General features: G+C 42.5%; 1 protein-coding gene across 1 annotated transcript in view; it reads left to right on the top strand.

The window, feature by feature from the left end:
* Positions 1-16,618, top strand: part of WWC3 (WWC family member 3) — a 270,635-nt gene that overhangs the window by 140,660 nt on the left and 113,357 nt on the right. Inside the window, exons 5-6 of the mRNA XM_073616354.1 lie at positions 4,235-4,314; positions 13,098-13,227. Of these exons, the coding sequence (XP_073472455.1) occupies positions 4,235-4,314; positions 13,098-13,227 (210 nt within the window). The remainder of the gene's footprint in view (positions 1-4,234; positions 4,315-13,097; positions 13,228-16,618) is intronic.

Below are 16,618 nucleotides of genomic sequence, written 5' to 3'. Positions count from 1 at the left end.
TGTTCCGGGGTGAGGGTCCTCATCGGGAATGGCCGCATCAGGTGGTCCCCCAGCGCAAATGCTTCATCAGCAACAAACACAAATGGGAGTCCTTCCACATTGTCCTCTGGAGCTGGCAAGTCCAAGCTGCCATTCTGGAGACGCCTGTAGAACTCCGTCTGGGCGATGACTCCACCATCGGACATCCGGCCATTCTTCCCCACGTCCACATACAGGAAGTCGTAATTAGCCGACACCACCGCCAACATCACTATACTATTAAACCCCTTGTAATTATAATAGTATGACCCCGAGTTGGGTGGTGGGACGATGTGGACGTGTTTCCCATCAATTGCCCCTCCGCAGTTAGGAAAGTCCCACCGCTGGGCAAAGTGGGAGGCCACAGTCTGCCATTCCTGTGGCGTGGAAGGAAACTGTTGAGGAAAAAACAATAAACATTACTATTTTTACTCTGAAACATGGTAAGCAGATTAGACACAAACATTATGGGGCAACCTCCAGATAGCATTTATTAAGGGGAATTTAACAAGGCCAAAGTATAAAGGTACACCTATCATATTCCCCCTCCCCCCCTCTCATGGGCCATTTCTAACATTATGGGGTGTGTGGAAATCTTGGACAGGTAACCCTCTTCACTTCATTGAGAGATGAATGCCTAAATAATGGGTCTTACTTGGAACAGCCCCTCCTTAGTTACACTATTGGCAGCCCACCGGACAGGTAAGAAGTGTCATAATACAGAGATATAAATACACACTGTACACATTTGAGGACATTTGGACATTCTGCTATTACCTATCAAGATAATAATAGGATACAAAAACTTTAAACAGTACCATTGGAAAGTATACAGGCAGGCCCTTGCACTACATGCTTTGGGTAATTCAGCCATAAATCTGACCACAAAAGAGATGGGTATAGTGTGTATGGGTTTGGCAAAGTCAGCAGATAGATGATTGAGGATAGAGAATTGGGATCAGCTGACTTAGCAGTTGGGGGAGGGAGGGTTACTAAAAATTATTTTGGGACACCACAAAAAAAAGCCTCTGGCACTCTGCCTGAATTTAAATCAAAAATAACATTACCAAACATTTTAGGGGGTGTTTGGGGTAAAGCACTACTATGGAGCTGATAAAATACATTGTTAAGTGACTACATGAGGTGAATATAGGGCAGGAGACACCATGCTGGGGAGGTTAGTGAAGGGCAAATATGTATGAAGGACCTAAAATAATAATTACATAAAAATCCAGCATGCATGAGGACAAAGGGGACATTCACAGCATATTACAAGCATGGTAATTAGGGAATGAGGAAAGAAATACAATATATTATCAAACATTAAAGACAATAAAATGTGATATAAAAGGATAAAAATCTTACCTTCATATACTCCTTCTGCAGGACCTGTATGATGGCAGAACAGGTCTCTGGGATGATGATACCCAGAGCCTGGGGAGAGATGCCTGTCGAGAACTTCAAGTCCTGCAGACTTCTCCCTGTGGCCAAATACCGCAAGGTAGCGACCAACCTCTGCTCCGGAGTGATGGCTTGCCTCATGCAGGTATCCTGCCTGCTGATATAGGGGGTCAGCGAAGCCAACAAACGGTGAAACACGGGGTCTGTCATCCTGAGAAAGTTCCTGAAATCATCAGGATTATTCTCACGGATCTCACGGAGCAAAGGCATATGACAGAACTGGTCACGCTGAAGCAACCAATTCTTGGTCCATGAACTCCTCCCCACCCTGTTCATGGACTGGACTTGTGTCAAGGTCAGGATCCCAACACCAAGCCCCCCCACAGCACTAACTCTACGAGGAGTACGCATACGAAACATGGCTAGAAAACGGTCGGCTGCTCAGAACGAAGTAACAGAACGCACTGAAGAACAGCAAGGCCTGTGAAGAGCGACCTGAAAAACAGCAACGAGCAGGCAAGATCACACAGAAAACTCTGATACGAACTGACTGCACGCACTGAAGAGCAGATACAAACCCACAAGCACAAACTGAACGGCAGAAAACGATCTGAAAGCCACGAGTCTGAAAAAGCGCGAATCATCTCTCACTAAACTTTTACTAACACGAGATTAGCAAAAGGAGCCCAAAGGGTGCCGCGCTTGGTTCTGAACCGGCCTTTTCTAGTCTCGTCGTACGTGGTGTACGTGACCGCGTGGTTGGCGATCGGGAATTCCGAACTCTTTGTGCGACCATGTGTAGGCAAAACAAGTTTGAGCCAACATCCGTCGGAAAAAATCCTAGGATTTTGTTGTCGGAATGTCCGAACAAAGTCCGACCGTGTGTACGCCCTATTAGTGTGTCATGGGCTATGCTGCATCAGGCATCTTTCTCATATTCTCAGACCCTGGGCTTCTGTTCACATGTTTGTTTTATCAGGTGAATGTTTATAGTAGAACCAAAGGCAAAACATTTTATTAGTTTTGGATATAGTGGAGAGGGATTAGAACACCTGTCAGGTTTTGCTGCTGTCTGTGTCCCCGATAGGGGGACTCACCCTCTCTATTTGTCTTGTTTTTTGTTAACAAAAGTGAAAGTTAAAGAAAATCATAAATTTTGGGTTGTCCCCAGAAAAGTAATAGCGGGGAAATCTTCCAATGGGGACACAAGTTTTGGTGACCTGGGGGGGCGCCCAAGGGATTTCCTGAATTTGCTAGAATTTCTTCTCACTTCCTGTTTTGGCTATGGGACAGGAAGTGAAAGTAAATCTCCCTAATAACCCCCAATACTGACAGGGGTTATAACCCTCCCATACTCTATCCAAAATGAAAAAGAATGTTTTGCCTATAGTTCTACTTTAAGCCTCCTCTGATGTCAATTCCGGGTGTAAGGTGCTGCAAGCTGCTCCGTGAGTCTGCCATGCTTTCTTGACTTCTTGACTTGTTTGTTTATGGGCTTTTTGGCATTGCTTACTGTGTTCCTCACTTCTTTATTGGTCTAATTTCGGACGTCACTTTCATAATGATTTAAAGAAGCTTGTGCCTTTTACTGTACGATTAGAAAAATATGACTTTTGGCTTACTAGTAAAACAGTTTCCTGGAGTACAGTCCAAGACGCCAGACCCACCCTTCTCCCATTCTCTGTTCTTTTGATCTCCCTATTGCTTGCTACAAATTTGAGGCTCTCTGGGGTTGGTAGAGTTATAGGTCCAATCACTTGAAGGTAGCTGTATATAACCAAGTTGTAATGTTTTAGAGAAGCCTGTGTCCCGTACTGTACTCCAGGTAATGGATTTTACTGGTAAGTTAAAAATTGTATTTTTCTGCCACATGATGTCTTTATTCTTCTGGGTTGAATGATAGCCAGCATCATTCAAACCACTTCCTCTGAGCCCAGGTTGTCATGGCCTCACTTCCAACCCATGACTAGACAGTGAAAGTAGAAGCTGCACAGTGATGAGCTCCTTTCTCTGACACTCTGCCATCTCCTCATATCGTTCAGCTTCAGAGTTCAGCTTTAAAATAAACAATACTGTACATCCCTATATTTGTTTAAAAACTATTTGGTTTCTTTCAGTGCCCTCACCATAATGTTACACTTCATACTATGTATCTGCTCCCAATCCCTAGCAATAGAATAAATGGTGTACACATCTTGTAATGGCAAGGGCTAACAATCTATTCAAGTCATTTTTTCAAATGGTTATGCTGTGTATTTTAGAGTGTAAATCCTAAACCATAAACCAGGGATCCTGGATGGATAGTTGGACATAGAAGCATAAAGAATGGATTTGCATGTCTCTGCCAACTGTCCCCAAGTCTAGGTTGACACTAATGCGGTGCAGTAAACCCCTTAATCCATGTGCATTTCTCTAAACGGCACCCCAAACGCAGGTCGCAAACGCAGTGGTGGACCAGATTGCATGGTACAAATGTAGCATGCAGTCTGGTTGCAGTGTTACTCCAAAACTGGTGCATGCACGACTTTGGTGTGATGCGGTGTGGATCGCATGTGAATAGATTAGGAATGTGGTGCTATTCCTGTGCAATTCACATCCAGTCCATAGTGTGAACCGAGGCTAAATGCGGGTAAAAGCCCTTGGATTTCTGATGGGAGGTACAACAAATAACTTTTGTTTTATTTATCCAATAATATACCAAATGAGATTCCAACAAGTAATTTTCACATATGACCATCAAGCTTTATGTAGTAAAACTTAATTTTGTAATAATTATTTTAAATGTGGTTAACGTGCAATAGTATCTTATTTTCAGCTTTCTAGGTTAAAACGAGAGCTAACTCTGATGAAACAAGAACTTCAGTTCAAGGAAAAGGGAGTGGAAACTCTACAAGAGTAAGTTGGCTGTGGATATTCATTTCTTTTTAATTGAATATATTGCCCTTGGTGTGCTTGAAATGATTTTCAGAAAATTGAAAAGAAATCCTCTTTTCCCTTGTTAGCATTGCGTTCCATTCATGCAGTATACACAGTGGGTTTGTTCTTCTACTCATGAGCATGGAGGTGTAACCTCTAAAAAGATAATACAGGTTCATTAGACATGTGGATATATTTGTCCATGTAATGTATTGTGGGTGGCTGTCTTAGTATACGTATGTTAGCATGTAACCTGGTCCTTTTGCAGCATATTAATTGCACTGCTGACTCAGAATTCCCTCTTCCTTGGAGGAGTTCGCTTAGCCAGTATTCCACGAGGACCTAACTATGCAATTCCTTCCTACTGAACACATAGCTGTAATAAGCTGCGGACATTACAGCTCTGGCCGTGCAGGGAATTTCCATCTGCGCTAATGTTTAGTTTAGAAAATCTTAGCATACTTTCAGAACAGGGTGGCATTGTTAGCTCTCTAGCAGAGAAGCCATAGATTATATGTATGTAGCAAAAGACACAAGCCCACGAGAAAACACCAGATATGGCCAGTGCCCTGAGATAACAGTAAAACACACAGAAGCGGCTTAAAAAACAAAAAGAGCATTGTTAGTGGTAATGGGACAGGTCCTGTGTATAAAAAAAAATCCCTGGCCTCCCAACAGTACCTGCTGTTGATAGAAGGGTAGCAGGAAGCAAGCTGTGGTTAGCCTGAGGTCTGTTGCCAGGCCTGATGATGTAAAAGGCCAGGTTTACAACAAAACTTTCCATTCTTCAAGTAGGTAATCTATGGCTTTACATGGGAGGTGTCTAATGTGGCTGGCAGTTATTTCTTCAAGATGTGATTTTAAAAATAGTGCTCCAAGGATTAAATCATTCCAAGGGCAGCATGCTCAGATGATTTGTTTATTCGCTGTGTACTCAATTTGTGACATTAATCAGTGAGTCAGTTGACAGTATAGTGTAAGATTCTGTTCTTAAAGTGGAAGTAAGCCATCCTATCGTTTTCAGCCAAGGAAGCTGCCATCTTGGCCTCTGTTTAATCTTCAACTGCCATAATGCTGCACATGTAATCAGATATAACACCAGCCATTGGATGGTTTGACGGTTTGGTTGAGAGCACAAGCAAATGTAACACTTACATTTCCGGCAAATGCCTGGAATGTACAGTGTTTTTTGAAACTGTTAAATTGATGGGTTTACTTCCACTTTACTTCCACTTTAAAGTATACATAAACCCAATCACTAAAATCTCATCATTTGTAACATTTTAATGTTATTACAGAAGTAATGTCAGTCTTTTTTAAATCTGAGGCTGGCATTTAACTAATACCTGGTGATATTGGCATGAAGGTCCCTGTTCGGGCACTTCATGTTAAAGCAGAACTAAACCCTCCTATCCTTTTCAGCCAAGGAAGCTGCCATCTTGGCTTCTGTTTGATCTGCAACTGCCACAATGATACATATGTGATCAATTATTACACCAGACATTTGATGGATTGACAGTTTGGTTGAGAGCACGAGCAAATGTAACAGTTAGCATTCTCGGCATGCCAGCAATGTAACTGTTTTTGGAACCTGTTAAATGTATGGGTTTAGTTCCGCTTTAAGTTGGGCCAACATTGTGTCTTAAAATGCATTGTTGTGTTTTGTCTCTGTCACTTGTGCTACCAGTAGAAAGTGCTGTGCTGACATTTATTGCACAGATATATTCTACTGGTCACAGTCTGGTGTCAGGCTCAGAGGCCAGTAGCTATAGCAGTGGAGCAGCACCTACCGACAAGTGGGACAGGTATAAAAGCAGGTAACCCTGGCTGATGACACGGGTTCACCTGAGGTGCGGGGTCTAAGTACTAACCGGTATTAATACTACTGAAAAACCTGTTGCACTATAAGTATAAATGCATAAATTCATAACAATTAATCAATCAAGTAAACATTCATATATATAGAAAACTGTTAATAAGAATGTGTTAAAAACCATTCATAAATAATCCAACAAATGAAGAAAAGTGCTCTTGTGCAAAAAGTTCATCTAAATTTGTGTATCAACAAAAATCAATTTTTCAATGTGGATAGCAAAATCTTCACACCCAAAAGTGCACACCCAGTCCGATTGGACCTGAGGTAGCCGGCTGTGAACAGACGCAAGTCTGTTTACATCCGACTGCCCATAGAGGAGAATGGAAGTTCCGATCGGGTCCACCTGAAAAACAGACCAGCAGACCCGATCAGAAAGGGGCCTTAGGATCCATATAAATAGAAAACCTTCCTTCTGGTATAGTCATTTTGTCAAATTGCCCATTTGTAGTACTTTTAAAGCTCCCATTGATTTCCCTGATGAGTAAAGATTGCTGTATATACTCAGTGGACCTACTAAAGGAGTAGAGGATGTTTACTTGGCAAAGTGTACCTGCTTAGTAGATTAGGCAAAGCAATGTTCACTTCACATACCTCATCATGTGGAAGGGAAACAAAAAAAAAAAACAGGAATTTTGATTGCATATGATTGGTTGATAGAAATAAATATAGCTACACCTCTTTACTAAGCTAAGTGAACATTCACTGTGCGAAGTAAAACATATTTGCCAGGTCAACATGCTCTACTGCTTTCTTAAAATGTATCTAAACCCAAAACCAATAATATAGTATATATTACAAGTCCTTAGATGAGGTGGCTGTATTGGTTTTCTTTTTTCTTTTTCCTTTTCTTTTACCTAGTAATCCTGCTACTTCCAATTCCTGGGTGACTACATTCATTGCCCTGTTCTGTTTCTATCAAGGCAGCCATGGTTGTCACACACAGGCTAGACTTTAAACATGTCTCCCTTTGTTCATCATCGCTGCATGGTAGATTGATTGGATTAGTAGTTTACAAAAGAAAGATTTGATTGTTTTTGCTGGCCTTTCAGCTCACTGGAAGTTACAAAGATATTCTTAGCCTGAAAAATAAAAACGAATGCAGCCACCACATCAAAGGACTGGCAGGCTTCAATATATCAATTTATTGTTATTTGGTTTAGATTTGCAATAGATTAAGCTCAGTGCAAGTATATGCACTAATGCAAGCACAGGCACAAAACTATATGTAGTTCATCCTCCTGGAATACATCTGCTGTCTGGTTTTCACAGAGGAAAACTGAAGGTCTCAAAGTAGAACTAAAGGCTAAATCTTTATTTTTTTTTCGTTTTGGATAGAGTAAGGGACGGATACAATCCCTGTCAGTTTTTTTTTTTATTTTTTTGCCATCCGATCGAGGAGATTTCAATTCACTTCCCATGGCCGCAACAGGAAGTAAGAGAAAATCCCTTGTCTCCATTGAAAGATTTCCCATCTATTCCTGTTCTGGGGACAACCCAAAATGTGGGAGTTTTTTTACTTTCAATGATAATGGTAAACAAGACTAATAGAGAGGGTGAATCTCCCTAATGAGGGCGACCACACACACAGCAATAAAAACCTGACAGGTGTTTTAATCCCTCTCCGCTATATTCAAAACTAAAAAAAAAAATGTTTTGCCTTTAGTTATTCTTCAATGCTTCGTGGCCAGTTATGCAATATTTGTGGGATTTACACCTATGCACATGGAGCCCTACAGCCTGTCTGCATTCTTCTGTGGTATTAATAACTGATAGTCTCTGCTTCTTCCTTCACTTTCACTTTCTCCACTGCTGTTGATTGCATTACTAGACAACTTCTATCATTTATAAAGTCTGGGGTCCTGTGCATCCTGGTTCACCGTTTCAGGTCCGATTTCAGCCTGAATTTTGGGCTGAATTCAGACCTAAAACAGGCCAAAAGATGCACAGGCTCCTGTGCAAATTCTCACCGGAGCCGTATCGGAGATATGTGAACCAGCTCCATAGAGAGCCAGTCACTGTCTCCTGCTATTGCGAATTGGATGCAGAGATCCCACATCCAATTCGCAATACTGTGAACCCGACCTAAATGAGTTGAAGCAAATAATTCTAATACATATAGGGGCCCCATCGTGGGATGAAAATTCCATTGAACAATATTGCGGTAACAGGCACTCAACACACATTGAAGAACCACCAACCAAGATCAAGTTCCATTTGAACACAAAGCATGGTCTGTGCTAAGTGACATTTTTATTTTGTTGTTAACAGGGTATTTCAGATACACATATGTTGCATGTTTTTATAAACACATCCCTAAAAGTACGCTCGTCACAGGTATGGACAATTGAAACACTGCACAAGATCAAAAAATGCATACGCAGAGGCCTTCATTGAAAACCGGACATCAAGGCAATTGGTACTTACAACTTAGAGTTGTATTCAAATTTGTGTATAGAGGCTGTCATTTCTGACTTTCTCATCTAAAAACAGACATGTGATTAGTGTTTTCAGAAACTGATCAGCAATGGTCACTTCCACATTTGTCACCGTACAGCTTAGCTCCATACCTTCTGAGCTCCCGTATTGGTCCTTAACTGTGAAGACCTTGTCAATGGCTTGACCTTACAGAGCCCAAGCTCTTTAACACTGTTAGTTGCTCAGGGATGGAAAGCCAGTGTGTGGTCAAATCAGTAGCTGTCCGATTTAAGTTGGCTTTTGACCCCTGCTACCCAACGCAATTTGAGGCAAAGAAAAATAAGCCAAATATGTACATATAGGTGAACAAGTATGTTGCGATTAAACGAAATAAACAGTAAATAAATGACCACCACCAAAAAATAGGATGTGCCCTTACCAAGGAGGGTTGACCACCTATTTCATCGCTAATCGGACTTCTTCCGGGGGCAAGTCCGATTGGCGACGTAACCGGTCGAGCAATAGCAAAATTTCTTGTCATCACGTTTGGAGAATCTACCTCTGAAACCACTGTATCCAGTACATGCTGTTTTAACCGTCTTTTCATGTAAGTGCATTACCTTCACTAAATCATGGTAAAAAAGGTTTTACACTATTGTGGCGTTTGTCTCTCATTTGGGGTATATGACCTGATGTCACGGTTGGAGTAAAAGAAACCTGATGTCTTCCCTGGTGTTGGCTTGAAGTTTCTGTTAAGTGGACCTCTTTACAGACATGGAGTTTTTCAGACATACAAGCCCAGGGGTTGGCAACCTTTTTGAGTACAGTGTGCCAAATTTTTTTTTCCACAAAATTGAGCGTGCCGATTTTATAACAACAAAAGGTCAACTTCACACTCTTGATGACGAGAAGGATTTTTTATAAAGTAAATGCTGTAAACTACTTGAGTAATAGCGAGAAATTAACATCCTGCACTTTTACGCCTCAGATCAGCCCAAATTCCTGCAACTCCACACTTCAGATCAGCCCCAATTCATGCACCTTCACACCTCAGATCAGCCCCAATACCTGCACCTTCGCACTTCTGATCAGCCCCAATTCCTGCACCTTCACACCTCAGATCAGCCCCAATTCCTGCCCCACCACTGTAACCCCCTGCACATCCGTCCCACAACTGTACTACCCTGCACATCTGCCACAATACTGTACCACCACTGTAACCCCCTGTACATCTGCCCCACCACTGTACCCCCCCTGCTTTTCTGTCCCACCACTGTAACCCCCCTGATCATCTCCCCCACCAATGTTCCCCCTTTCTCATCTGCCCCACCACTGTACCTCCCTGCACATCTGCTCCACTGCCGTACCCCCATGCTCTTCTGTCTCACCGCTGAACCATCTTCTCATCTGTTCTAACACTGAACTTATCTGCTCATCTGCCCCACCACTGTAACCCCCTTTCGCATCTGCCCCACCACTGTACCTCCTGCACATCTGTCCCACATCTGTTCCCCCTGCTCTTCTGCCCCACCACTGTAACCCCCCCACTCATGTGTTCCACCGATGTAGCTCCTTTCTCCTCTGCACATCTGCCCCATCACTGTACCCTCTGCTTTTCTGTCCCACCGCTGAACCCCCCTCTCATCCCTCCCACCTCTGTACCACCTGCACATCTGCCCCACCACTGTACCCCCTTGCTCTTCTGTCCCACCACTGTAACCCTCCTGCTCATCTGCCTGATCAATGTACACCTTTTCTCATCTGCCCCACCACTGTACCTATATAAAAACAGATAATGACTCCTGCGCACAAGTGGTCGACCCAATATAAAGGGGATACACTGGCCTTGCTGCTCTCAAGGATGGGGATTCCTAGCAAACAAAGAAATAAAAAGAGAGAAGGGCGCACCAGCCATGTGCATTATCTTTTGTAAAACATTTATTAAGTAAAATGATAAAGGAAATTACTCACAAGCAGTAAAGAATCATGTGCCATAAACCTTGGACATCAACTTGCAATAAGTGGTATAAATGATGAACGAAGCCTTCCAAAGGTGTTTCCGAGGAATATATAACACTGCTCGCTTACGCGTTTCGAAGGGCTCATCAGACTGCTGAGCTCTGATGAAGAAGGGATGAGCCCTTCGAAACGCGTAAGCGAGCAGTGTTATATATTCCTCGGAAACACCTTTGGAAGGCTTCGTTCATCATTTATACCACTTATTGCAAGTTGATGTCCAAGGTTTATGGCACATGATTCTTTACTGCTTGTGAGTAATTTCCTTTATCATTTTACTTAATAAATGTTTTACAAAAGATAATGCACATGGCTGGTGCGCCCTTCTCTCTTTTTATTCCACCACTGTACCTCCCTACACATCTGCTCCACCGCCGTATCCCTATGCTCTTCTGTCTCACTGCTGAATCACCTTATCATCTGTCCTAATACTGAACTCATCTGCCCCACCACTGTAACCCGCTTTCTCATATGCCCCACCACTGTAACCAGCTTTCTAATCTGCCCCACCAATGTACCTCCTGCACATCTGTCTCACCTCTGTTCCCTTGCTCTCCTGCCCCATCACTGTAATACCCTGCTCATCTGTCCCATCAATACACCTCTTTTCACATCTGCTCCACTGCTCTACCACCTCCTTTTCTGTCTCACCACTAAACCCCCTTCTCATCTGACCCAACACTGAACCCCCCCTGCTCATCTGTCCCACCACTATAACCCCCTGCTCATCTGCCCCATCACTGTACCCCCCTGCTCTTCTGTCCCACTGCTGAACCCCCTTCTCATCTCTTCCACCACTGTACCTCCCTGCACATCTGCCCCACCGCTGTACCTCCTGCTCTTCTGTCCCACCTCTGAAACCCTCCTGCTCATTTTCCCCACTGCTGTATCCTCCTGGTCATCTGCTCCAATGCTGTACCCTCTTCTCATCTATGATATGCGTGATGTGCAGAGTGGTGAAAGGAAGCAGGGATGAGACACATATACCTGCCCTGGCACACTCATCCCGCTGATCCACCTCTCGCATCCAGCCCACGTGCTTGTATGTGATGTCACATACCAGCATCTAGAATAGATGCTCAATGATAAGCTCAGGTCGGGCATTTTCTGAAAGCAGTGGGCCTGTGTGCAGGATTATAAGTTGGACCCCCGCAGTTGAGAAAAAGTGTGGCACTCTGCTCCACAGCAAAAGTTGGGTGTGATTTTCATTACGCTGAATACTGGCTCTGACTTAAAGGGACACAGAGTGCAGAGGGGTTCAGTAGTAAGTGACACAAAGGTTCAGGAATAATTTCAACAAAATATCCAGAAGCTCAACAGTAATTCCACAAACTGTCACCTGATTGTGTTTTTCTCATTCACAGTGAAATCACTTCTTTCTGAGATTGGTAGTGGCAACCAAGCTAGTCATCTTCCTCTAGCTGGTAGCAAGCAGGGCTCGCAGGACTGTGATTGGCTTTAGCAGTGGCCAATAACAGTCCTCCTCCTCCTAGAAACAGAGACCGCCCCCCCTAGCAGAACTGCACCCAATCTCTTCCCCATCACAAAAGCTGACGATTGCAGCTACAGCAAAGTTAGAGAACCAAACAATGTTTCCCATCTTTTACAATGTGTGGGGGCACATGCCCCCCCCTCGGTGCGGCATGGGGAATTCTGAAATTGGAATGCATTAGTGTCACTGACACTTCCCTGCACTGCTCTGCTGATGGGGGGGAGGGGGGGGGCGAGTGCCTGCTAAAGAGGCTTCGCGTGCCGCGGGGGTTGCCTGCCCCTGTACGAGCCTATGTTGATCCCCCATAATAGGTGGTCAACGCTCTTTGGTAAGGGCACATCCTATTTTTTTTAGTGGTGTTTGCACAAGGTGGAGGAAGTTGGTGACACAACATTCAAACGTTTGTGACTCTTGGACTCACTTGTTTATATAATTTTTTTACCGTTTATTTCATTTAAGCGCAAAATATTTGTTCACCTATTTCATTTTTGTGATAACATCTCACTTGATTGTTGCAGCTGCAATTTTTGTTTTTGTTTATCATAAGCGCAGTTTATTTTCGTTTTTTTAAATATGTGGATATGTAATCTTTTATAAGTAAGACTAAACCATTATTTTGATTTAAATGGTTGGTAGGAGGGTCCTCCTTAAAAGTATCGATTTAAACATAGCTATGGGAACTATAATTTCTTACTTGGGTTGTCACTACTGGATGGCAGCCCTGAAGCCTACGGAGAAATATAAGAAAATTGAGCAATAGTGGCTGCCATATTTTTATTTTTGCATGTTTCCTTCAGGAGAAGGTCACTGTCATATCCATTTATAACACATTCTGCACAAGAAAGGGCAGTATATTGGTTAAGAAGCAAGTGTTTTTTATTATATTATTTTTTATTGTCCGTTCCTACTTTTCATCATTAGACATTTTTTATGGTATTCATGCTTTTCCCTTTGCTACTACAGAATAGATCGAAAGATGTCAAGTGCCCATACCAACTATAAGTTAGATGAGGCTCAAGCAATAATGAGTGAACTGCGAACAATACGACAAGCTATTTGTATGGGAGAGAAGGAGAGGCGTGATCTCATGCAGGTAGGCGATTGGTTATCCTGCCAAGCACTTGTATGTTAAAATGTGTGAACTGTGAGAGTCTTTTTACAGTCACCTTACTAATAATGGCTGTTTATGTTCTGACCAAGGAGCATCGCTGATTTTGAAGGTAATTAGGACTTGTGTCTGAAACACGCAAGTGCTTATTTAGTGAAGAGATAAAGTGACTCTCAAGCCAAAACTATTTTTACTTATGCATTCTCTGCAATAAAGTGTTACTGAACCCAGGACCCTGCATTCACTATATCTGGTCTCCCACAGTACACAGAACATGGAATATTTTAGTAAATATAAACTGCTAAATACTTTTTCTCATCAGCATTATATAGCAGCCTTGTGACTTCTATCAGTGTATGGCTGAGCGCTGGTTAAATCTTTTAGGAGGAGTTTTCATTTTCCTCTGGCTGTCCTATGAGGCTGCATAATTCCTGACCCTCTGTCTGGACAGTGCTGATTGACCCTGTGCTGATCACATGCACCTTCCAAAAAAACAAAATTAAAAAAAAAACCTCTCTAGCAATACACATCAAACTAGTGCAGAGGGCCTCCTAGGGGTCTGTTTTATCAGAAGATAGACTGGGGACAGTGGAAGAAGGGGAGGATCAGAGGAGACAGGATCAAACAGCCTTTTTACATGATGCACAGGATTAACCCTTAGGTTCCACAGTGAGTATACCAAGCATGCTTTACTGCATATACAGACTGATTTTACTGTTGTGGGTTTAGTAACGCTTTAAGTTTAAAACAATTTGTATAGCTTTCTGTCCATCCCCTTCCCTGTGTGAAGGGGAAGAGGGGGGAGAAGAGATCCAGCACTGTGCATGGCTCCATCTCTTCTCCCCTCCCCTCTTCTTCACATAGGGACTCGGGCAGCAGCATGAGCCATTGTCTCCTGCTGCTGTCAATCAAATACAGTGAGGCGGAAGCACTGGTCGGGTTTAATCTGCGCTGTGTGTGTCTATGGAGGACAGCTCTATAGACACACACTGCCCTGGAGCGTACACACACACTGAGCCAAGATCGCTGGGGACCACAGAAGAGGAGGTTTAGGGGCCAGTCTGTGCAAACCCATTGCACAGAGCAGGTGAGTATAACATTTATTTTTTTTATTTAAAAAAATTGCTTTTAGTAACACTTTATTAAAACTGGATCTTTTGTTGAGGGTTGTTGTAGAAGTGTCTACTCTCCTTTTTTCCTTTTCTACTAATCTAGAGCAGCCTTTCTCAAATGTTTTAAGGGTGATAATGGTTATAGATTAGCCCTTGAAATAATTTTCATGCCTTGAGGAACCTCTGCTAAAATAATATATCTTTAGTTCACAGCACAGTTGTGTGATCAGTAAGTTATAAATATAATAATACTTAAAATAATAAATATTTCAGTGTATCTAGCATTTTTGAGACCCCTAGCAGATTTTTTTTAACACTCCCTTTGTTGGTCAATAGAAAAGCGTCTTCTTTTGTTGGTAGTTGGTTTAGTGGTCCCGCATATTGGTGGGCAGTAGGAGAAGGACACTCTTATTTGGTTGACCAGTTGGAAATGTATCCCCCTTTCACAGAGCTAAAAAGATAATTGATATCAGTGGTTACTGGTAGTTGGAAACTCTTCATTGCTCAAGGAACCCCTAGCAACCGCTGGGACCCTGGTTGAGAAACCCTGATCTAGAGGTTCTACACATTTAAAATGTTTATACTTGTACACATCAAGTACAACCATTTTTGATATGTGCACTAATTTTAGTTGATACAGTATGGATATTAAGGCCCCTTTCATACTGGAGCGGTTCAAACCGCCCCTACACAGCCTCCGCTGTTTGTTCAGTGTGAAAGCCCGAGGGCTTTCACACTGAAGCGGTGCGCTCGCAGGACGGTAAAAAAAGTCCTGCGAGCCACTTCTTTGGAGCGGGGAAGGAGCGGTGTATTCACCGCTCCTAAACCGCTCCTGCCCATTGAAATCGATGGGACAGCGCGGCTATACCGCGGTAATACCGCGGCTATAGCCGCGCTGTACGAGCGGATTTAACCCTTTTTCGGCCGCCAGCGGGGGTTAAAACCGAACCGCTAGCGGCCGAATACCGCTGCAAGAACGACGGTATAGCAGCGCTAAATATAGCGTTGTTGTACCGCCGACGCCCCCACCGCCCCAGTGTGAAAGGGGCCATACAGATAACATTTTTACTAGACCATTTTTTCCTTGAAGCAAAGTAAGAATTTGGTCTCTAGTGGGCACAGGGGATGCCTGCCAAATCAGGTAGATTTTTTCATCTTTGTACTTTCATTAGTTAGGGTGGGGTGGTGGGATTGCACCTAAATAAATCCCTGTGATGTTTTAAAGCAAAGTCCCTTTGAGCAAGGATTTTTTTGTTGTTGCTCAGTAACCTCTAGTATGAATGATCTTGTACCTGTCTGTGGTAGGGGCAGGCTTCTCCCTGATCTACAAAGTACTGGGCCACTACGCTGACCACCATTGTAAGAAAGCACATTTCCACTGACCAGCAATGCAAGGGGGGATTTCTCCAGTGAACACAACACTAATATAAGGGTGCACTACATTTTTTCCTACCTGTGTTTCTTTCTGGCCAATATTAGTATTTGTTTAATTTCTTGATGATTACTGTAAATAGTTTTGTGCTTTGGAGTAGAGGGGAAGAGGAGTTCTGTATCTGTGGAATTATCTGTACTGGGTGCCACATTCTTTTGCAACAATTTATTATTACATATACAACTGATCATGCTAATGTACTGTGCACTGTAGATGTAATAAATTAGCAGGGGTTTGCCTTATGAAAATTATTTCAAGGGTTCCTTTGTGTTAAAAATTTTGACAAAGGCTGGTATACCTGTGGAGTCCTAGTGTCTATCCATAAGTGTTTGACACCACCCTTGTTGTGAAACCCATTTGTCAGATCATGAAGATAATAGAGATAGAGATAATAACATTATGTAATATATAATTGTGTATAATAACTCATTTTAATATACAGTACATATATAGGATACATTTTCTACAGAGAACAGATTATATAATGAACTGAAAATATATGCCTAAATATGGATTTATACTTATTAGAAAAATGTATGTTTTAAATATGTTTCTTGCCAGCAATAGGACTGTTTTCCAAATCTTAAATTATATATTAAATGTATAATATATGAATATATTAAATAAAATTAGAAATGCAAAAAATACACTACCATTACAGATTTCCTAATATTAGATGATTAGATTTTGATTATTACAAATAGGGATGGGCTTTGTGTTCGAGTCGAACCCATGTTCAACTCGAACATCGGCTGTTTGATCGTTCGTTGAATTGCGAACGATATGGGCCGTTCAAGCCAAATTCGTGTGGTGCGTCACAGCCCATAATTCA

This window comes from Aquarana catesbeiana, linkage group LG02 (genome assembly GCF_042186555.1).
Source record: "Aquarana catesbeiana isolate 2022-GZ linkage group LG02, ASM4218655v1, whole genome shotgun sequence".
Classification (NCBI taxonomy): Eukaryota; Metazoa; Chordata; class Amphibia; order Anura; family Ranidae; genus Aquarana; species Aquarana catesbeiana.
Note: the sequence above shows the minus strand (reverse complement) of the source record. Positions and strands in the feature narration are given on the sequence as shown.